Here is a 22,544-nt window from a genome sequence, read left to right as displayed (position 1 = left end):
GACTCTTGAGCATGTCCACTACTCAGGACATGACTTTTTTACATATGTGAAAGTGCTGATTTAAAATATTGAAACCAACATTATGTTAGCAATTTCCCACTGAGAATCAGTCAAAAAATGTTTCAATGATTATAGAATCATAAACGAACACAGAAGACCTCTTCTTGCTGTTTTAAGTAGTCCAGGAAAGCTTTAGGTCATTATATTCGTGTTTGACTTTGCAGATCTCAGAAAAGGATATATTCAGTAGTGAATTTTTCATCTCTTCTGCTTTCCCCCTTTGGGAGTTCCTGTGGAGATGTTATGATAATAGTTGACATGGATGAAAGGCAGACAAAACATAAGAAGAGACTACTGGAAGGAGCCTGGCTGATTTCCCTGAGGAATCCACTCCTAAATGATTAAAAAGCATCAGCCTAGCCTTTAAAGTTTGAAGTTGAATACTGGTGAGGAAGCTACCCTCCTACTTACTGATGAGGACAGGGAGAAAGGTTCAACTTGTCAGAGAAACTGATGCTTCTGCCTTATTATATTGAAATAGGAACTGGTCTGGTTATCCACATTTTTTTTTCCCCCCTCAGCAACATAAAAGAGCTTAGACTGAACTTAAGTTCTCATAACAGTGCAAATCTCCGTGGGTGTGAATATGAATATATCTTTTTTAAAGAGATTGTAAATCTTTCTGAGGACATGGATTATTTCTCTTCTTTCTAGAACTAAGCAAGGTTTTGCTCATGACTGATAATCAGTACATTTGTTGATGCTGATTTGGTTCCAGTTTAAACACAAATAAGAAGTGAAAATGAAGGAAGGTTGTCATTTACTTGCTGTTTTAGGAATTTTGCTTCAGTACCTAGGATAGTTCAAAATTATTAATAAGCTGAAAAAGTACCTGGTTTATGTACCACCTGCAGCTGAGAGTGAGATGAACTAGGTCTGGAAGGTCAGATTCATGTTAAATTAAAGGGCAGCAAAGCCAGAAACTAAGGTGGATCTTATTTTTCAAAAAAGTTTAAAATGCTAAGTATAAATAGTTAATCCCACTTGTTAAAATACAAAACCTCAAACCTTTAGTTTCCTCTGCAAAATAAATTGGAGAGGGTAGGGCTTGAACCACGCACCAGGCAATGCTCTTGCAGGTCTTTAGCGCTGACATCCTGGGGTAGTACGATGGGTTCAAGATGACAGCTTGGGAGTAGGAGGCTGCTAAACTTGATCATATACTCTATGCACTTTAATGGAGTTTATCCCCGCCCCTGCCCATCACCAGCTCTTTTACGACTATATCAGATTCCCCTGAGGATACCTACACTCTAGCATAACGAACTACAATTTGGCAAAACGTGGGCCCGAGGAGGCACCCGATAATTGTTCTGCTGAATGAATGAACCCCTGCGGGCTTAGGTTACACTACGCTTACTCGTAAGCGTCCCCAAGGACCAGATCGCAAATCGAGTTCAGGCCCGGGTAGAGGTCGAGCTCCCCAACCCCGCTCCGTACTTCCCTCCTCCAATAACCAAGTCTAAACTGATGCCTGCTCAGTGACCGGCCGCCGTGGTTCTCACTGCGGGGCAACTTGACTTGCTCTAATGATCTGGGACAGGCATCTGCAGTTAGCGCCCCTCAACAGAATTAGGACCGAGCGGGTACTGAACCGGGAAAAGTCAGACATTGCCTTAAAGCAGATCCAAATAGTTCATCTTGAGGACGCTGGTGGACCAAAGAGAACCGCTGTCCGCTGAAAAACCTCTTCCCCTCTCCCTCCCACACTAGCTTGTTGCTGGAGCAACTGTGGGCGTCACCAACAAGACGGCGGAAATAGCACAAAAAGATACACGTCTCCAGCTCACGGAGAGATCCGTTGCGCAGGCGCATTAGCTTCCTCTGGCTGTAGTTCTCATTCTGTAGATATATTCTGCGTCTCTGCGCATTACTTGTTTCGTGCCTTGGCCGGCCTATACGCCTGCGCAACGTAGCAAATTGGGGAGGGCGGGAGCTGGGCTACAAGCGGTGCGCATGCGCCGACACTACATCCGGTGTGGTCGTCGGGTCCGCTAGGAGTTTGGGGTACGCCGGCCGGAATATCGAGCGTGTAGTCATGTCGGCGTCGGTGTTTGTCGGTCATCTCGCGGTTCTTAGAAGAGTACTTGAGCTCCACTCCTCAGCGTCTGAAGTTGTTGGACGCGTACCTCCTGTATATACTGCTGACCGGGGCGCTGCAATTCGGTTATTGTCTCCTCGTGGGGACCTTCCCTTCAACTCTTCCTCTCGGGCTTCATCTCCTCTGTGGGGAGTTTTATCCTAGCGGGTAATGAACGATTCTATAAGTGATATTAGTTTATAATGTGTTACTTTGATGCGTGCTTTTATTCCCACAGTACTCGTCTCTATATGAGGACCACCGCCTCGTGAAGTTGAGAGAGGAACCTGCGTTGCCCTTTTTGTGAATGGGGAAATTGAGGCACATTCAGGTTGTCGGTGCCTAATACCAAAGAGCCGCCGAGGAGCTGGGATTAAATCTGGAAACACCTTCATGTTTGCTGTTCAATCTGGTGATCCACTTCACTTCATATTGGTCCATGGAAAACTCCCAACTTTCACTTAGCTTTAACACAACTTTGAAGTTGGTAAACTTATAAAATGGAAAAGCCAACTCTGAAGCTGTCATTTCACTATCCTGAACTCAGTTTTCACTCACATAGGTCTACTTTAGCTCTATTATTCTGATTTCCCAGCAAATTGATACCTTGTAGACTGCTATATTTAATGAGAGCTGACTGTTCCCCATATATTTTTGCCAAAATCTGACCTTTCTTGCTCCAACAGGGATTCACTGAATACTGAGTCCAGGCTTGGCCCAGGGATTGTTGGCCAGTACATTTTATAGGTGGCTACCACATGAACTTTTCCAGTCATGGTATCACCTGCTGCATGACTTGGAAAACATGCCAAAATTCATTTTTTTTTTTTCCACGTGTGATCATCAACAGTCACATTGTAAATTGTATTTTGAATCTCATACAAGGTATGGTAAAAGCTTTGGTGATACACCTGGTATATGTTTCTTGTCCTCAACGAGTTTACAGTGTAATTGGGGCATAGACAAAATACAGCGTCTGGAGACTTCATTTACAGTGGAGTCTTAATTACAGCTTAAAGTTAGAAACCTATAGAATGCTTATTACACATTCAAATTGCTAGTTCAGACTCATGCCAGAGATACTGTACCTTCTACTCTGTTTCTCAAGTTAAGATAAGTCTAAGGACTTAAGGACTAGTTCAGTAAGCCTGGCCTGGAGTTGCAGAGTTAGCCTGTGCATCTTTGAATTTTGGCTTAGATGACCAAAGACCTGGTTCTCTGTAGCAGCATCCTGGTCTACAGGAGTTTATATGTTACCATCATCAGATATACTACCCTCTTTGCTCTAGACTCCTCCTTCTTCCCCTAAAATACTGTTCATGACTAAGAATTTTATTAGCCAGACAGGAGAAGGAATCTTTTAATTTTATTTATTTATTTATTATTTCTTTGGCCACCACGTGGCATGTGGGATCTTAGTTCCCCGACCAGGGATTGAACCCACGCCTCCTGCATTGGAAGCACAGCATCTTAACCAAGGGACTGCCAGGGAAGTCCCAGGAGAAGGAATCTTGAGAATGTCTTGATTTTGTTTCCAGGTCTGGAAAGAGTAGGAATAGGGCAGGGCCTAAAAGGTGATTAAAAAAAAAAAAAAGGCTTCTTTGTGCTGAAGTCACCCTGGCTTCATAAGCTTCTAGGGTTAAGAATGACTTCTCAGGGCTACGTGGAAGCGTGGTTTGCAGGAGAGTGGTTGTGGACTGGAGTTGCAGATGATTGGTGTGATAAAAGTCAGAAGATTTTTTGAGCAGATAATTTTTCCAGTTGCCAAGTCTTTTTTTTTTTGAGGCTGTTGTAGCTAAAGTTGAATTGGCAGACCCCCTACCCTCCTCCTCAATGAGAAGTTGATGGCCTGTCATTGAAGAGAATGCCTAGTGAAAGGGCACTTTAATAGTGAGGTCCTTTTGGGGGATTCTGGTGTCCGTAGGTGTTGGATAATTGGTAACTGGGCCAGGGAAATGAAAGTTGCTTCAGGAAAAGAAGGGATTCAAGACAATTCAGAGTTGCCTCAGGAAGGGTATCGTTTGCATTTCTTTTGACAGACTTGACCTTACTGAAGCCACTGCTGCCATTGTTAGCTCAGATCCTCAACTGGATACTTGTTTTTTAAAAAATGTTTTGGCTGCGTTGGGTCTTTGTGCAGTGTGTGGGCTTCTCATTGGGGTGGCTTCTCTTGTTGCGGAGCATGGGCTCTAGGTATGTGGGTGTTAGTAGTTGTGGCACACAGGCTCTCTCTCGGTAGTCGTGGCACGTGGGCCTAGTTGCTCCGCGGCATGTGGGATCTTCCTGGACCAGGGTTTGAACCTGTGTCCCCTGCATTGGCAGGTGGATTCTTAACCACTGTGCCACCAGGGAAGCCCTGGATACTGGTTTTAATGGGAAATTTTAAATTTGGAGTTTATCCTTTGTTCTGGTTGTTGGGAAGGGAAGGCTTGTACTTATTTATAGTGCTGAGGTTTCTAACTTCCCCGAGTTGTGTTTCCTATTGGAAGAGAACGGAGGAGGCCAGTTTGGCTGAGAAAGGGAATTGTAGGCGATTACCTTGAAGGATTAGGTAGTGCTGGATGCTAGAGCTTTGAGTGCCAGGCCAAGGAATTTTATCCTGTAGGTAATAGGAATGCATCTAAGGATTAAAAAAAGTTTTTTTTAAAAATATTATTTATTTATTTATTTATGGCTGTGTTGGGTCTTCATTTCTGTGCGAGGGCTTTCTCTAGTTGTGGCAAGTGGGGGCCACTCATGGCAGTGCGTGGGCCTCTCACTGTCATGGCCTCTCTTGTTGCAGAGCACAGGCTCCAGACGCGCAGGCTCAGTAATTGTGGCTCACGGGGCTAGTTGCTCCGTGGCATGTGGGATTTCCCAGACCAGGGCTCAAACCCGTGTCCCCTGCATTGGCAGGCAGATTCTCAACCACTGCGCCACCAGGGAAGCCCCGGATTAAAAACGTCTAAAAAAATGTTTTAGATTTAAGTAAAGGAGTGACTTAAAATTGGTGTTAATGTGTAGGATGAATTGGAGGGAAAAGTTCTTTAGCCTGGTTCCCTTAATTTCTTTTTTGGCAGTCTGTTCTCTTCCATTCCTTCTGCATGTGTTATGTAGCATATGTTCTTTGGAAATTGATTAGTACATTTTAAACCGATGTAGGATACTATCACATTTTTTAAAAGCCTGGTGTTATTTGGGCCTGATGAAAATGGCCTGTTTTTTTTCTGTTCCTCATGACCAGGAACCTTAACCATAGTTTCAAGGAGACAGAGGTAGAAAATTGCCATTGAGAAATCTTTTTTTTTTTTTTTTTTGGATCAACAGTTTAAAGTATAGTAGGCTTTGAAAGGACTTCAGAGATAAAATATTTTTCTTCTTTCAGACAGATTTCAAACATCCTCAGCAGCTGACTGTTTATTCTTGTGGTTAGATCTCTCTAGAGGAGGACATCTGTCCCTTTTTCAGAGTAGTGTGTCAGTGTTGGCAGCCCTTCTGGTTTCCTTTTTTACCTAACTGAAATCCTCTTTTTGCTCATTTAAAGTGCTATTTTGGAGGGATGAGTGGAAAACAATAAGACTGTCCTTAAAATAAATCTTTGATCTTGAAATCAGTTTTTAAGTCATTTCACAACTTTGGTCTATTCTGTTTTCTAATCTATATGAAATATTTACAGATTAAAAAAAGTAGTTTTGTTCCCCCTAGTTTACAAATCCAAAACCAGTTTGAATCTGAAAGGCAAGGAGGCCTAATTCAGAGTGTTTTCTATCTCACGGGAGATCTTGGGCTGTGTGGACTGGGGTCCAGCATTTTTTGGAAATTATCTATTAGATTTGTGGGCCCATAACTTATCCAGGAGATTGGAAGTTTGCCAGCCTTATGCCTGACAGTCCTGTTTCTAAACCTCTTTCATATCCATTGCTACCTCTTCATCCTTTGTCACTCAGGCTCCCAATATCTCTTATCTGGGCTACTGTAATCTTCCTTATTGATCTCCCTCCAGTCCATCTTCCACTATGTTTGCAGGCTTGATTTGACTTGCAAATCTGATTGTGCTACTCCCCACATAAAATTTGTCTGTACCCAAAGAGAAATTAAAAAAAAATTTTAATGGCATAGAGGGGTCTTTGATAATCTGGTCCTGGCCACATCTCCAACTTCATCTCGTCTCCACCTCCTCTGTACTTTATATTCCAGCATTATTGAGTTACTTATTATTCCCTGAACATGCTGAGATGTCTTAAGCTATTTTACCTTTGTTTGACTGCCCAGAAAATTCCTTCACTTCTCAGCCATCTCAGCTCAAGTGCTGCTTCCGTTTGAACCCTTCCCTGGCTCTTCAGATTTAGGTCTTTCTCCTGTATTCCTATTTCACTACACTGTAGTGGTGCAGTGCTCTTTTCATCTCTGCATCCTCAGTGCTTAACACTGTATGTTACATTGTGAGCATGCCTGTAATAAGTTAAGGAATATTGAGCTATTATGTGCCAGGTTCCCTGCCAGGGTACTGAGGATTTAACTGTGGAACACGCAGACATGACCTCTACTCCCACAGAGTTTATAATCTAGTGGGAGATGCTGACAAGTAAACCTGGATATAGTGCTGTGATGGAGAAGTATTGGTGAGAATAGGAACACAAGTAGGCACTCAACCCTGCCCAGTGGTCCTATAATACTTCCCTGATATGTTTGCTTTTCCCAAAATATGCTTCATATTTTTCTCTCTTCACTTTTCATCTATATTTTCTCTTTTCCTTTATTCTCAGTTGATGATCTTGCTTTATTTTTTTTTTTGCTAAAAAGAAATCCTTTCATCTTCCTACCAAGGAATCATAGCAACCCACCTACACATGGACCCCCTACTCTGACTTATTTCCTGTAATGGTGGTGGATATATCTCTTTCCTATCAGAGGTCAGTTTCTTCACTTGTGCAGAGGATCCAGCCTTCTCTTGCTCACTCAGGGACTCAGCTTCTGTAATCATCCCTCCATTCTGCATCATTAATTTCTCTCTAGTGGATCATTCCCATCATACATACATGCTCTAATATCGTCCAATTAAAAAAATTAATTTGACTTTAGATACCCCTTCAGCTACTATTCCATGCCTTTCTGCTCCATCATCACAGAATTCCTTGAAAGAATAGTTGTCTAGTTGCTGTTTCTGCTTTCTCACTGTCCATTCATTCCTTAACTACTCTTGGTGGTCTGTCCTCACCACTACAGTGAAACTGCTCTTGCCATCTTGCCAGATCTAATGGCCATGTACCTCACCTTGCCTGAATGCTCAGCAACATTTAGCACTTAACATAGTTGGCTGCTTCCTTCTGAGTGAGTGAAGTACTTTCTTCTCAAAGCTTTTGCAGCGCTATACTCTCCTGCTTGTTCCTTCTCACCTCATTGGTTTTTCCTTCCTACGGTTTGTGCTAGGTGCTTTTTGGTCTGAGGGCATGGTTCTAGACCTCTTCTCTGTATTTCTTTCCCATAGGTGAATTTAAATAATGTCTATATAACTACAACTACCACATTTATATTTTCAGTTTTGACCTATTCCCTGAATTCCAAATTAGTAAGTCCAGTTGCCTACTTGACATCTTCACTCGATGTCTAACACACAACTCCAGATTGAACCTTCCGGCCTAGCCATCTGCCTCTTTGCTGGTCAGTACATGGTGTCAACTTTGGTTAAGTTGTTGAAACCACAAATTTAGAAGGTTTTTTTTTTTTTGGCTGCTCGGCCCGTGGGATCCTAGTTCCCTGACCAGGGATTGAATTGAACCTGGGCCCTCGGCAGTGAAAGCTCAGAGTCCTAACCACTGGGCTAGCAGGGAATTCCCTAGAAGGTTTTCTTGATTCCTTGATTTCTCTTATCTCCCACATCCATTACATCAGCAAGCCCTGTCTTCCCCAAAATACAGCCTGTATCTCTTGACTTCTGTCCCTTTTTTTTTTGTGTGCGGTACACGGGCCTCTCACTGTTGTGGCCTCTCCCGTTGTGGAGCACAGGCTCTGGATGCGCAGGCTCAGCGGCCATGGCTCACAGGCCCAGCCGCTCCGCGGCATGTGGGATCTTCCCGGACCGGGGCACGAACCCGTGTCCCCTGCATAGACAGGCGGACTCTCAACCACTGCGCCACCAGGGAAGCCCGACTTCTGTCCCTTTTGACTACCATTACCTGAGCTCTTTGGCTCCTGCATGACTCTTTGGCTTCTTGAACTTTGCACACCATTCTCCGCATTGCAGTTCTACCATCCTTAAAAATTTTAGATCAGATTATTTTATTCATCTGCTCAAAACTTTGAAATATTGCTCCATTGTACTTAGAACTACATCCAGACTCTTTACTGAAGCTTACAAAGCCCACTGATTTGGCCCTTGTCTCCCTCTTGCCCTTGATCCCTACATTCTGGTCAGTCTGACCAAGATTCTTGCTATCTGGAATGCTCTGCCCCTAGATCTTTGCATGGTTGGCTCCTGTCTTTCAAATTTTGGTCTTAAATAGCACCTTCTTAGAGAAGCCTTCTGTGACCACCAAATAAGAAATAGCTTCCCAGTCACTCTTTTATTACCTTGCTTTGCTTCATAGCACATATCACTACCTCATATTTCCTTGTTTAGTTGTTTTCTCATTTATTATGTTTCTCTCCATTAGAGTGTAAGTTCCCTGGGAGCCAGACTCTTGTCTGTCTTGTTCTGTGCCATAGTCCTAGCACCTGGGACAGTGCATGGCTCATAGTAGATGCTCAGTAAATATTTTGCTGACTAAGTGACTATTTAAGGAGATAAATTAGAACTGCTAAAATGGAGCAAGCTGCCTTAGGAGGTAGTACATTTCCATCTTTGGAAGTGCTCAGGAAGGACTGAAGGATCTTTTGTGGAGGAGCTTTTTGAACAGGTGTTCTTTGCCTTTTTTGAGAATTACAAACCGTCCAGAGCGTGTGTTACTGATAGAGGCGGCATATCCCTGCATCTGAGGGATTTGCTGCCTCTGTCAGTAACACAGGCTCTGGATGGTTTGTAGTTCTGCACCTGGGGATGACTTACCAGATTGTGGATATGGTGAGTATACTTTGGAACTATTCCCAGCTGATTCATGCAGCCTCCCCTGGCATGCCCATATCCACCACCTCTTGGGTATTTTGTGCATTAGATGGGGTGTTGGTCTTTAGGACCTTCAGGGTCCTTTGCAACTCTGTGCGATTCTGATTCTTATGTTGTCATTGAAGCAACTTGGGTTACTATGATTATGATAATGATAACACATCAATTCATTTCTTTGTGTACCTTAATGGGGAGCCTCTCTTTCCTTTTGTCCCCTCATATTTCTCGAAGCACCACTCTACTCCCATCTTCCACCCCAATAGCCCCTGTTAATCGTTTTTGGTATCTCTTCAGATTTTTTCCTAGATTCCGACTAAAATAAATGAGAAAATAGTGTGTGTGTGTGTGTGTGTGTGTGTGTGTGTGTATGCAGTTTAAGAGAAATCTGAAAGGGAATAATATTTTTGGCTTTTTTTTCACTTAATATATCTTAGACGTCTTTACTGTCAACGTCTAGCAAATTAATCTCATTCTTTTGAATAATTGCATGGGATTTTATTGCATGTCTGTAGTGTAATTTACTTAAGTAATCCCCTTGATGTCATTTGGACTGTTTTCACTTTTTTTTTTCAACTTTACGAACATGCTGTTAGAATGCCTTTGTTCTCTAAGATAAATTCTTTACTCAAAAGACATTTAAAATATAATAGATGTTGCCATTGCTCTCCCAAATGGGTGAACCAAGCTATACTCACCACAGTGGGATTTTAACTGGTCGCCCTTGCTTCAGCAGTGTCCTTCATATTTTGAAGGGTTCAGGTGCCTGAAAAGATCCGGGGTTTTTCCACAGTGTTTGCATGTTTAAGCATAATGAAGACTCTGTTGCCATGGCGATGGACTCTGGAGAAGTAGTCTTTTTTTAAAAATTTATTTATTTATTTATTTTTGGCAGCATTGGTTTTTCGTTGTTGTGTGCGGGCTTTCTCTAGTTGTGGTGAGCAGGGGCTACTCTTCATTGTGGTGCATGGGCTTCTCATTGCGGTGGCTTCTCTTGTTGCAGAGCACGGGCTTTAGGTGCACGGGCTTCAGTAGTGGTAGCATGCGGGCTCAGTAGTTGTGGCTTGCGGGTTCTAGAGCACAGGCTCAGTAGTTGTGGTGCACGAGCTTAGTTGCTCCACGACATGTGGGATCTTCCCGGACCGGGGCTTGAACCCATGTCCCCTGCATTGGCAGGCGGATTCTTAACCACTGTGCCACCCGGGAAGCCCAGTCTGGTAGTTCTCTGACCTTTGGGTTAGATATCAGTCTGTTGCCTTTTCTTGGTTAGTGATGGAATGGATGCTAGCCTGAAGCAAATTTGGGTTAAGTAGTGTAATCATTTGTCACAGGTATAAAGATATTTTGGAAAAGTGTATTCCTAGAGCTTTCTTTTCATGTCAAATGGTGACTGGCTATGGTGTCAGGTTGGAATCTTCAACGGTACAGAGTGTGGTAGTGGAGAGTTCTCTGTCAAAGTCATGTAACTTAGATCTCTTGCCTTTTTTGAGACAAGCAGCTTCTAGAACTTTGAGATCAAAGATTATCTACAATTGTGAGGTCCTCATGGATAAGCATCTCTGCTGTCTAATATACACATTCTGTTGGAAATAATTCACAGTTTTATAACTTTTGGTCATTCAGTCTAGCCCCTTTGTTACTGCCTCAACTGCATCCTGATCTAGGTATAATTATAAACTTAATTCAGGAGATAAGAGAGTTCTAAAGATTTTTTGGTTTTATATCAATATCTTTTTTTTTTCTCGGTAAGGCTTTGGTTTTTAGCCTAACTCTGAGAAGTTGTATTGTTCCCTTAAACAATTAACAGCATAAAATTTGTGTACAACTTGAAGAACTTTTAAATTCACCCTTTTAGCCACCACCAGATTAGGATATAGAACATTATCAGTACCCTAGAGGCCTCTCTTCCTGCCTTCCAAGTCATCTCCTGTGAACGATAAAAAAACCACTGTCCTGATTTGTATTACTGTAGATCGGTTTTGGCCAATTTTAAGCTTTATATAAGTAGAATCATAAAGCATGTATTTTTTGGCATCTGGATTGTGTTGCTCATCGTGATATTTGCTGAATTCATCCATGTTGTGAAGTTCTTTTTCATTGCTATATGGTATTCTATTGTATGCATATGCCATAATTTACCCATTTTACTGTTGTTGTTTTTTTTGGCTTGTGGGATCTCAGTTCCCCAACCAGGGATTGAACCCGGGCCCCTGTCAGTGAAAGCGCTGAGTCCTAACGACTGGACACCAGGGAATTCTCCCCATTTTACTGGTGATAGACATTAGATTGCTTCCAGTTGGGGGCCACCATGGGTATCATTCCTGTACGTGCCTTTTGATGGACTTATGTGTCATTTCTGCTGGAACAGAATTGTTGGGTCAGAGGGTATGTGTGTGTGCATTAGTCATACTTGTTTCATACTTCTTGATAATCACTTTTGTGTTTTTATTCTTGTACAGTTTGTCTGAGAATACAGATCAACCCACAAAACAAAGCGGATTTCCAAGGCATCTCCCCGGAGCGAGCCTTTGCTGATTTTCTCTTTGCCAGCACCATCCTGCACCTTGTTGTCATGAACTTCGTTGGCTGAATCATTACCATTTACTTAATTGAGGCGTAGGAGACTGGAAGAATGTAAGTGATGATCTTAGTGCTTGTCACATAGTGTTGGTTTTAGAAACAGAAATCGGAGGGGCTGGTTTTGATCATGGTTGTCAGAGTTCCCATACTGTTGATAAGATGTTTGCAGAGTTTTCCACAGTGGTCTGCAAAGTATGTGTTAATACCGTGATTCATCAGTGCTGCTGCTCTTGGTCGTTGCCTTCTCTTCTCACTGTTCTGCAAATCATTAAGATAACAGAAAATGAGAGTTTGCTTGTAGCCAATACATTAATTTCTGCACCAATAACTCCATGAAAATAACTCTGAGATCTTGGAAGAGACATAAGTTGTAGGTTTTGCTTTTAGATTTGCTCTATAATTTTTTTTCCGATTTTAATCTCAGATGAGTTCAAATGCTGGGCCGTTGTCCCCGTAGTAGTACCTAGTATAGTGCTTACACCTGATAGACATCCAGCATATGCCGAATGAATGACGATGGCTGCTTGCTTATATATGTGCTAAGTTAAAAATTAATGGGAAAATTGGATTAGCTTGGGAGAACACTTTAACATATAGGATGAGGTGCCATGTGGTCATTTGCCAGTTTTCTTTTTTTAGCAATAGAGCTCTTTTTTTTTTTTTTTTTTTTTTAAGTAAACTGATATGGAATCTCAGCAGTGGAGCCGAGTTGTTCTGATTCACAGAAGTTGAAAAGCCCTCTTTGATTGTGCTCTCCATGTGTGGTATGCTCTCCCCTCCATCCTTCCTTCCTAAGCAGAATCCTAAAAGCTCTGAGAAGTACTTGACTCTCTCTCTCCCTCTCTCTCTCTCTCTCTCTGTGTATATATATATAATTTTTTTTTTTTTGGACGTGCTGCACGGCATGTGGGATCCTAGTTCCCTGACCAAGGATGGAACCCATGTCCCCTGCCTTGGAAGTGTGGAGTCTTACCCACTGGACCGCCAGGGAAGTCCCTTGACTCTATCTTAAAACTTATTTTATATATGAGAAAACAGAGGTCCAGAACAATCCAATGGCTTTCCCTGGCCACATAGCTAAGTGGAAGCAGCGTAGTGCTTTAGTCCAATGGTGCTCTTGGCCTAGTGCTCTTTCAGTATCCCGTGTTTCTCACCGATGAATGAATGCACTCTATTCTTTGCCTTTCTCCTACAAAATTAAATGTTGCTATTACTGGGGTAGAGAAACGAGAACCTTAGGAAACTGACCCTCTTTGGGGGAACGATATCCCAGGACCAACCTCTTTCTATCACAACTTGGAAAGCTATCATTTTTGTACTAATCAGAAATCTAACATAAGAGTTAGAGCAACCATGGACAAAGTGAATGCAATAATGTGACAAGGACTTTACTTCAGTTTCTAGCAGTTACTTAATATATTACATAAATCCTTTCCATAGATATTGTCTCAAAAGCAGTACTGTTAGCTCAGGTAAGGTTTCATTTTTGGCAGTGGTAAGTTGACACAGGTGGTTTATATCAGTGAAAGAGACTGTGAACCACTTCTTTCTACTATCTTAATACAGTTGAACTTTTTGGAGACCCAATCAGGACTTGAGTTGTTCCCCCATGTGCTAGTCAATGCCTTGATCCTGGGAACACAAAGAAAAGTAAAATGTGGCTGCCTTCAAGCAGTGAACAGTCTAGAAGGGGAAAAGGGCATGTAAACATAGCAGTTAGAGCCACACTAAAGACCTGAACAAAGTGCTGTGGTGGTCCGGAGAACTGGGCCGCCATGCCATCTGGGAGCAGAGGCCGCAGACAGGGCGCCTGACCAATGACAGCTTCTTGAGTACAGCTGGAGAGTTCACCGACCAGCATTGACCTGCGAACATCCTGAGTAACCCTTGGGCTCTGATAGTAACCTTGCTGGAAAGGTCATAAGTCTTCTGATTGCCCTACTCTAAATTTCTAGTTACTTTTTCTAGATGAGTCACGTATGCTTTAACAAGGGGACAGAGCAAGCAGTTCAAGGATGTTTGTTCTCTAGGATCAGGGAGATACCAGATCATGAAAAATAATATCCTAGGGCTGTCGTGCCTGGAGGAGGACTCTGCAGCAGAGAGGCTAGTATTTCAAAATCAGAGACAAAAACAGAGACAAAAAAGCAAGCTCAGCAGAAACTGCGTACTGCAGACCCTATTAACGATCTAGGGCCACCTGTTCAGCTGGGAATTATGGGCCCAAGGTATAGCACAATCTTCCAATCCCAGATTGCAGTGTTAAATCATTCTATAGAGAGTATATTCGTAGTGAAATCCTTCTGTCGGGGACTCCCCAGGGGTTTTTTCACAGAGATCATTTGTGAAATGATCACAGTTTGACGTATACTGTACTGTCCTGCCCTCAGTTTTCAAACATACATTTATTTGCCCTTTTTCTGTGCTTCTAACTTAGTTCTATGTGCAGTGTGCTAAAACACTTTTAAAATGGTTTTCGAGTGAGTTTTCAATATTTATATCAACTCAGAAGGTAGAACAAAACAGTTTGAATATTCTCCATATTTGACAAGTATGTTGAGAGTTGGGTATAAAAAGAATAAACATCTATAGCTTACTGCTCTTGTGTGAATTTGGGGGTGACGTTTAAAACCAGCAGCTACTATGAAAAAGCACATCAAAAGAAAATGGCACTGAGTTAAAGAAATTTATTCCAGGAGAACTAAGGAAGTTAACAGATAGTGAGTGCTCGCGTGGGCCAGGCTTTAAGTCTTATTTTATTTTCGAAACAACCTTATGAGGATAGGCTTGGTAATTCCACTTACAGATGAGAAACTGAGGTTCAAAGAACCTTGCTGGAAATCTTTTAAGTCTAATAATCCAGTCTGATGTCAAAAAATTTTTTTAATATCTATTTTTGCTTAAAGTTGCTTATTATAAAGTATTTGACAATTGCAGAGTTAAAGAAATGTGTTGAAAAAGTTACCACAGGGACTTCCCTGGCAGTCCAGTGGTTAGGGCTTTGCCCTCCACTGCAGGGGGTGCTGGTTCGATCCCTGGTCAGGGAGCTAGGATCCCACATGCCTCGCAGCCAAAGAACCAAAACGTAAAACAGAAACAATATTGTAACAAATTCAGTAAAGACTTTAAAAATGGTCCACATCAAAAAAAAAAAAAAAGTTACCACAGTTATTTTTATTACCGTCCTTTCCTTTATTACTTAACTTTCTTTGCTTGTATGACAATTTAAAAAACACAGAAAAGTACAGAGAAGAATATAACAAACACCGCCGTGTATCCACCACCTGGAATGAACAGGTTTTGAACAAATTAAGCATTGTAGATTGAGCTGAAGTTCCTTTGAATCCCTCCAGTCCCCATTCCTTCCCTCTGCTGTAAGACTTGACCGTCTTCATAGCAGTTTTGTTCAGCTAGGACTGTTGTAAAACCTACATCTGTTAACACAGCCTTTTCCAAACTTCAGACTTTTGCGGCCTCCTGAAAATATGTCCAGAGATGGCAGCGTGAGAACACTGTGGTAAAAGTTAGCTGTTCAGTGGGCAGCACTGGTATAAGTGGCTATGCCAGTGGTCAAGAATAGACTCATAGGGGTTTTCCCGGTGGTGCAGTGGTTAAGAGTATGCCTGCCAATGCAGGGGACACTGGTTTGAGCCCTGGTCCAGGAAGATGCCACATGCGAGGAGCAGCTAAGCCCGTGCACCACAACTACTGAGCCCGTGCTCTAGAGCCTGCGAGCCACAACTACTGAAGCCCGTGCACCACAACTACTGAAGCCCGCATGCCTAGAGCCTGTGCTCCGTAGCAAGAGAAGCCACCACAATGAGAAGCCCGCGCACTGCAACGAAGAGTAGCCCCTGCTCGCCGCAACTAGAGAAAGCTCATGTGTAGTAACGAAGACCCAAAATGGCAAAAATAATAAATAAATAAAATAATAAAAAGAGAAAAGAATAGACTTACAATGTTTTTTAGATTATCATAAAAATGAAAATGCAAATAGATAACTAATAAGAAACTGCTGTATAAAAACAATAAAATAAATTCAAAAAAAAAAGAAAATGCAGGACTTCCCTGGTGGCGCAGTGGTTAGAATCTGCCTGCCAAGGCATGGGGACATGGGTTCGAGCCCTGGTCCAGGAAGATCCCACATGCCACGGAGCAACTAAGCCCGTGCACCACAAGTACTGAGCCTGTGCTCTAGAGCCCGTGAGCCACAGCTACTGAAGCCCTTCCACCTAGAGCCGGTGCTCTGCAACAAGAGAAGCCACCGCAACGAGAAGCCCACGCACTGCAACGAAGAGTAGCCCCTGCTTGCCGCAATTAAAGAAAACCTGTGCGCAGCAAAGACCTAACGCAGTCAAAACTAAAATTTATTAAAAAAAAAAATGAAAATGCAAAAGTGAAAATGCTCCTAGTGAGCTTCTGAGTTGGGAGAATCCATGCACACCTAAAGTGATGATCAGTGTTTGGCACTTAGGTGGCAGTAATCTATTTTGAATGAATGCATTATATAGAAGTTCAGTAGGTTGAATATTTAAAGATTTTACATGCTATCTGTAAATATTTCCTGTTTTGTTTTCCATGTCTCCTTGTGAAATTCTTTTCAGAAAATGTCAGCCTGTCTCAGGTGTTCTGAAGGGAACTGAAGAAAAGAGGGACTTAGCTACATTGGGTCACAGCTTGGGAAGGAAAGTTCCTGATGACTGGCCCTGGATCAGAGGGAGAAGTGAACAGGGCTTCGACAAGGGCAGACTTGAGCTTGGAAGTATGCTTAGCCTGAGGGTGATTGTTTGCCACCAGGTTGTGCTGAACCCTTGTTAGTGTTGCTTTGTTTTTATGGTGGAGGCTGTTCTCCCACAGGTCTTTAAAAATTCGTAGAGTTTAATCCCGGCTGGAGCGAGGGCGCTACAGGGCTGGGCAGAATATAACTGACAAACAGTACTATTTACAAACAAGCAGTCGCCGGTTGGCTTTTTGAATTCATCAGTAAAGTACTGTAGTAATATAGAAAGTTACCTCTGGAAGGGGATCTAAATGTTATTTCTTAGGCGCTACCTGCCTCCCAGTGGCTTGTACGTTTCATTGCTGAGAGAAGGTACTACAAAGCCCAAGAGAAGCTGAGTTTGGGGGAAGAAACCACAGATACCTTTGTGATAAAACCAAGTTTCTTTCCAGTCACAGGAGGGGCAGCAGAGGTCCCAAAGCGGGCCTAGGTGTTGGGTGGGCCTTGCTTTACATTCTGGCCAGAGGTGGGCGGTGTTAGGCACAAAAGAGCATGCAACCTTTGTCACCTAGGGAAGACCAAGTGCACGGTGACCCAGAGATTGACCTTTTATTTCCTTTCTGATCTGTCAGTTTGAGAGCTCCCTTTCCGGTTCCTTGTAGGACCTGTTTTTGCTCTCAGCATGACCTCCTGCTGGCAGTCATCTTTAATTTTTTTGGGTGGGGGGGTTAGTTTCCATTTCATTTTCTCTGTGACATTTCACCTTATATTGAATTAGGTTTAGCCACCAGATAAGTTCTCAAAAAGGGAACTACTCTAAATTTGTAGAAAGTATTTTGAGTTGGCATAATCTTTTCTCACCCCCTCTTTTTTCCTGGTTGGAGGGTGAGATTCTTTACTTATTCTTAAAACCTTGAACTGCTTATTTTATTTACAAAAACCCAATAATTGATGATTCTTGAATTGGTGATTGTGCTCTATTTGGTATTTGGTTCATTTAAAACTACCAAAAAAAAAAAAGAGAGAGAAAAAGAATAAAAGAGAATATCAAGTAGATTTGTGTTTTTTTAAAAAATTTGGCCAAGCCTTTGCGTTTTGCGGGTTCCTAGTTCCCTGACCAGGGATGGAACCCCGGGCCGCGGCAGTGAAAGTGCTGAGTCCTAACCACTGGACCCGCCAGGGAATTCCCATAGATTTGTATTTATGAAGTTCATTCCCTGCCTTAGTTTCTCTAGCCTTGCAGCTCAGATGATTCCAACTGCAAGTCATCCTGCCCCCAGGTTGCATAAGACCCTCTTCTTGGGGCCCTCATGGTCCACCGTGCATGCCCCTAACGCTGCACTTACCACATGGTATGAAAACCATTCATTTTCCTGTCTCTCCCACTGGACTGTTAAATTCCCAGAGGGTGGGGACCTCAGAGCTTAGCACAGGCTAACGGTCACAATGCATGTTTGTTGAATGAGTGTATGAACGAATAAATCATTTTCAGCTGCAACAAAATGCTGTGTAAAATAGCTCGTGCTAAGACACGAGGAAAGTGCTGGGGAAGAAAGATGCTGAGGGAACAATTCACACGAGGGACAGTGGAGTGCAGCACGAGTGTGAGGCTAGAAGTCGGAAGACCTGTGTTGTAGACTTTGCTGTGTTGTTAACTAGTTGAATGGAGAAATAAGCTTGTCGTTGAGCCCTAATTTCCCTATGTGCATAGGGAGGGATTGGCCTGGATGGTCATTAGAGTCTCTTGCAGCTGTTAAAGCCTCTGATTAATAGTATTCACGATAGTCCCATTGTGTTTGAGGAGGATAATGCTGTTTGCGTTGATCCTCAGTTGAGCTTGCTTTTTTTCTTCTTCTTGCTTTTTACCTTCAATTGTTGCTTTTTATCCATATTACCAGGTTTTCATCATCCATCAGAAGTGCGATTGTCTGTAACAAAATGCATGATGTTTGTATAAGGCCTTTTACAAAATTAGACAACATTTATCAAATGTTTTACAGTTATCACATAACCAGGCTTGCAGGACTCACACTCCACATGCACTTAAAAAAAAAAAATTATTTATTTATTTATTTATGGCTGCGTTGGGTTTTCATTGCTGTGCACACGCTTTCTCCAGTTGTGGCGAGCAGGGGCTACTCTTCGTTGGCGGTGCATGGGCTTCAGTAGCTGTGGTTCGCGGGCTCTAGAAATGCAGGCTTGGTACTTGGGGTGCACGTGCTTTAGTTGCTCGGCGGCGTGTGGGATCTTCCTGGACCAGGGCTTGAACCGTGTCCCCTGCATTGGCAGGCAGATTCTTAACCACTGTACCACCAGGGAAGTCCCCACATACACTTTATACACATCAACCCACGTCATCCTCATGGACCACCCTGTGATGGAGGTAGACAAATAGTAGTGTTTCCCGTTCTGTACATGAGGTGATTAAAGCTTGGTGAAATTTAAGTTGACTTGTCCAGGGCCTGGAACTAATAAGTGACTGAGTGGGAACTCGATAACAGATACTTTAACTTCACACTTTTATATTCTTTCCTCTCTATTATGTTCAAAGACTTTTTGGATGATGAATACATTTTATTAGAAGGTTTCCATTAACAGTATTAAGCTTGCTTCTCTTTTTTAAATGGGAAAAACTTAGGAGAGGTTGATAAGAAAGGATGAAGACAGGCTATCTAAAATGTTTCTGCAAGTTGGTCATCTTAGTATGATCTGGAAGAAGTGAGGAGAATGCAGATCAGGAGACCCGACTTATTCCAGAGAGGGTGACCCTGGGCCGGTGCTGTCCAGTAGAACTTTGCATTGTGCTAATCTAAGTCTGCACTGCCAAATACGGTAGCTACTAGCCACATGTAGTTATTGAACATTTGAAATGTGGCTAAGTGAGGCACTGAATTTTTCATTTTATTTAATTTTAACTCAGCTTAAATAGTCACCTGTGGCGTGGTATTGGACATGCGCAGCTGTGGACAAATCTGTCAACTCTCAGGTGATGGTTCCTCATCTGTAAGACTGAGAGGATGGACGAGCTGATCTCTACAGCTCCTTTCTTTTCAGATCCATGCCTTCTGAAATTGTAGTGATTCACATTGAGCTCTGAACTAGAGTTTCTGCAGAATGGTCTTTGATTCACATTTTCTCTAATTTCAGTTTTAATTGGGTGACCAGGATCTAGGATGAGATGGATTTGAAGGAAAATCAGTATTTTGAGCATATCTGCTCAGTGCTGGCGTCTGAATAGAGATGGTGATGGGGAAGCAGATTCCAAACAGAAATGACCCTGTCTGGCATCATCTTTTGTGTCTCTACAGAGAGTAATTCTTTTAACAGTCCTCTGTGTTGTGCCTTGCTTTTCTCTTAAGATGATGAGAACAGGCTGATCGATATGGTGCTGTCTTCCTGCTTGTGTGAATAGACTGAAGAAGTCATGCTAACTCTTCTCAGTAGGTGTCTTCCACTTTGCATGTCTTGATATCAGGGGAGGAAATTTTATTTGTCAGTTTCCTGAAACCTTTATCCCCTGCTTAACAGTTGAAATCATTCTTCTGAGCTGGTGAATAGTCCAATTTTGTTGAGCTAATATTTCAAAGACTCCTAGAACCTCTGCTTTTAGAGTACTGTCCGGTAGATATATTTTTGCCTTAAAAGAAAGGAGCAGATCTACGTAAATAGGAATTTTCTGAAAACCATTGTCAAAGAGATTTACTCTCATGAGTCATTTTTGCCTTTTAGTTGGACCAATCCCAGTGTCTTAGATTAAGATGTTTTATTGTCATAGGATCTCAAAACTTGACTTTTGTACTGAATGAGGATTTCTTTTATAATTCTCATTGTGTTAGGCTCTTCACTGAAGTGGCCCTGTGCTCTATTCCTCTCTCACCTTGGCCGTTAGAACTGATGTGTTGTATTAGTTCATAGTCTGTTGTCAGAGAGTTTGCTTAAGACATTTGATGGAGTGAATAGGTTAGTTTTAATAGGTCTGTTTGTTCTTATTTGGCACTGTGATCACTTTTGCTCCCTGTTTTTGCTCTTTGTTTTACATATTTCTCATAATTCCACTGATGCAGGAATGTTCTGCAATTATGTAGCATTTCTCTTTCATTGTTAGTGGAATAAAAGCAATCTGCCTAGAAGTCTAAGATCTTTCCTCTAAACTCTGATGCTAGAATCTCCAGGTCACCTGAACCAATGCACAAAAATAAGGTGGTGCCCTTTCACCTACTGGTGTAGCCCAGCTCTTCTGAAACATAGTGTTTCCCAACCTTTCTCATCTTCACACAAAGAAGATGACAATATTTTTATGGCACACTGCAGGAAAATGGGCTGCTTGTGGCTGGGGACATTGGGGCCCCTAGGGCCAAGGGGTCACCTGGCCACACCGTGTTGGAGCTGCTCTAGGTGGGCAGCCCTCCTAGAGGTGTGAGAAGGGAAGTCTGTGTTTACAGGGCAGGGCTGGGCTCCACCTCACAGCTTACAGTCAGTAGCATCTGACTCTGGCAGCTGTGTGGGCCTCTTCTCATGGGGTACTCTCCACCTCCTTCTTGCCAAAAATAATCTTACTGTTAAATGAAAACAAAATTATTTCTCCTGTTTTGGTCCTTCGTTAAATCTGAGATTGGGAGTCTTTCTCTGCTTTCTTTCGAATTCTTCCTTCTTCCTTCTTCCCCTCCCCCTACCCCACCCCCCAAACTGGAAGTTAGTGCTTTGTAAGCTTTCTAAATCCAGAAAAGCTCTTTAGGCTAAGTTGCAATCCTCTCACCACAAAGAGGGTTTGTGGATCAGAGAGGTCAGAGTGACTTATGTAAAGTCGTACAGCTAATTAATTGCAGAGGTGGCGTTAGAACCCACGGCTACAGTTCCCAGTCACTTATGCCTTCGTGTGCTTGGAATTCAGATTTGAGCATTAATTTCTATGGATCCCTCTATAAAATGTTCAGTGAAAAAATTCGCTTTATTCTGGTTGTTCTAACCTGGCTTAAATACTGTCCAGAATTTGGGAACCCCATAACTACCTTTGTCTTTACGGGTTTAGAATTTAGATAGGAGAATTCGAGACCCTGTCTGTAGCATATCACAAAACATTTTTAGAAACCTTGAGTATCTCTTCTTACCTTTCTGCTTCTTTTCTTAAAGGTTCACTCTTTGGTTTCCCCTGGATAAGAAGAGCTCTTGAGATGGCACTTTGCTGGACACACGGAATTTCCTTCAGATTTATGCTTGCTACCGACTGATTTGGGATGCGGTTGGAGAGTCCAGAGAGTTCCCAGGTTTCCCTGTCAGAACAACTTTGTAATGAGCATTTATTAGCATAGCCTCTGCCTTCCATGAAGTGTAACCTTTTTGCCTTCCAAATTAAAAAGCTCCATGCCACTCCTTCCTCTGCCTCTGGCTCTGTTTTTTGTTTTTCTTCTTTATTGGTATGAAAGTCTTTTTTTTCCCTTCAATCCTGTGTGCAGAGCTCTTTAGGAGCTGATAACTTGTAACTGTGAATCTACCTCCGTGTTTTCATTAAGTGTATTTGAAGTTAATGACAAAAGGCAGGGCTGACAACCCTGGGAAACCACAGTCCTTTGTCTTTTCCCTGGAGCTGGTAATCCCTTACTAATCCTTCAATTGTTGCCGGTGGTTCCGCTCTTATGACACAATGCTTCCTGGAACTGCATCGTTAAGCACTTTGTGAGAAAAGTGTGTGCTTCCCCATTTATATCTGTTTCAACGTGATTTAGTGGTGAAAAGGGAAATATGTATCTCTTAGACCGGTAAGAAGAGTGCCAAAAGTGGGATTTGTATATATGCTTATTTATAGGAGACACTACTTTCCAAACCACCTTCACAAATGTTCTCTCATTTTGTTCTTACCATTATCTCTGGGGTTCCAATCCGCATTAGATAGATGAAGAAATTGAAGCTCCGATTTGTAACGTGCTCAAGGTCAGAGTCCATGACACACTTGGGTGGAGCAATAGGTCTGCTGGCTGAAGTCTAGACATATTTATATGTATCGTGGTAGCAGCCCTATTTCCATCTTG

At 42.4% G+C, this 22,544-nt stretch overlaps 1 protein-coding gene across 1 annotated transcript; it reads left to right on the top strand.

Annotated features, from left to right (window-relative positions):
- The first annotated feature begins 2,016 nt into the window (after nucleotides 1–2,016).
- Nucleotides 2,017–21,892, top strand: DAD1 (defender against cell death 1). The gene is given in 5 exon segments (XM_032621725.1): nucleotides 2,017–2,049; nucleotides 2,097–2,254; nucleotides 2,256–2,308; nucleotides 11,678–11,852; nucleotides 21,649–21,892. Coding segments are annotated over 4 exon segments (375 nt in total). The 3' UTR covers nucleotides 11,809–11,852; nucleotides 21,649–21,892.
- Nucleotides 21,893–22,544: the final 652 nt, after the last annotated feature.

This window comes from Phocoena sinus, chromosome 2 (assembly GCF_008692025.1).
Source record: "Phocoena sinus isolate mPhoSin1 chromosome 2, mPhoSin1.pri, whole genome shotgun sequence".
Classification (NCBI taxonomy): Eukaryota; Metazoa; Chordata; class Mammalia; order Artiodactyla; family Phocoenidae; genus Phocoena; species Phocoena sinus.
Note: the sequence above shows the minus strand (reverse complement) of the source record. Positions and strands in the feature narration are given on the sequence as shown.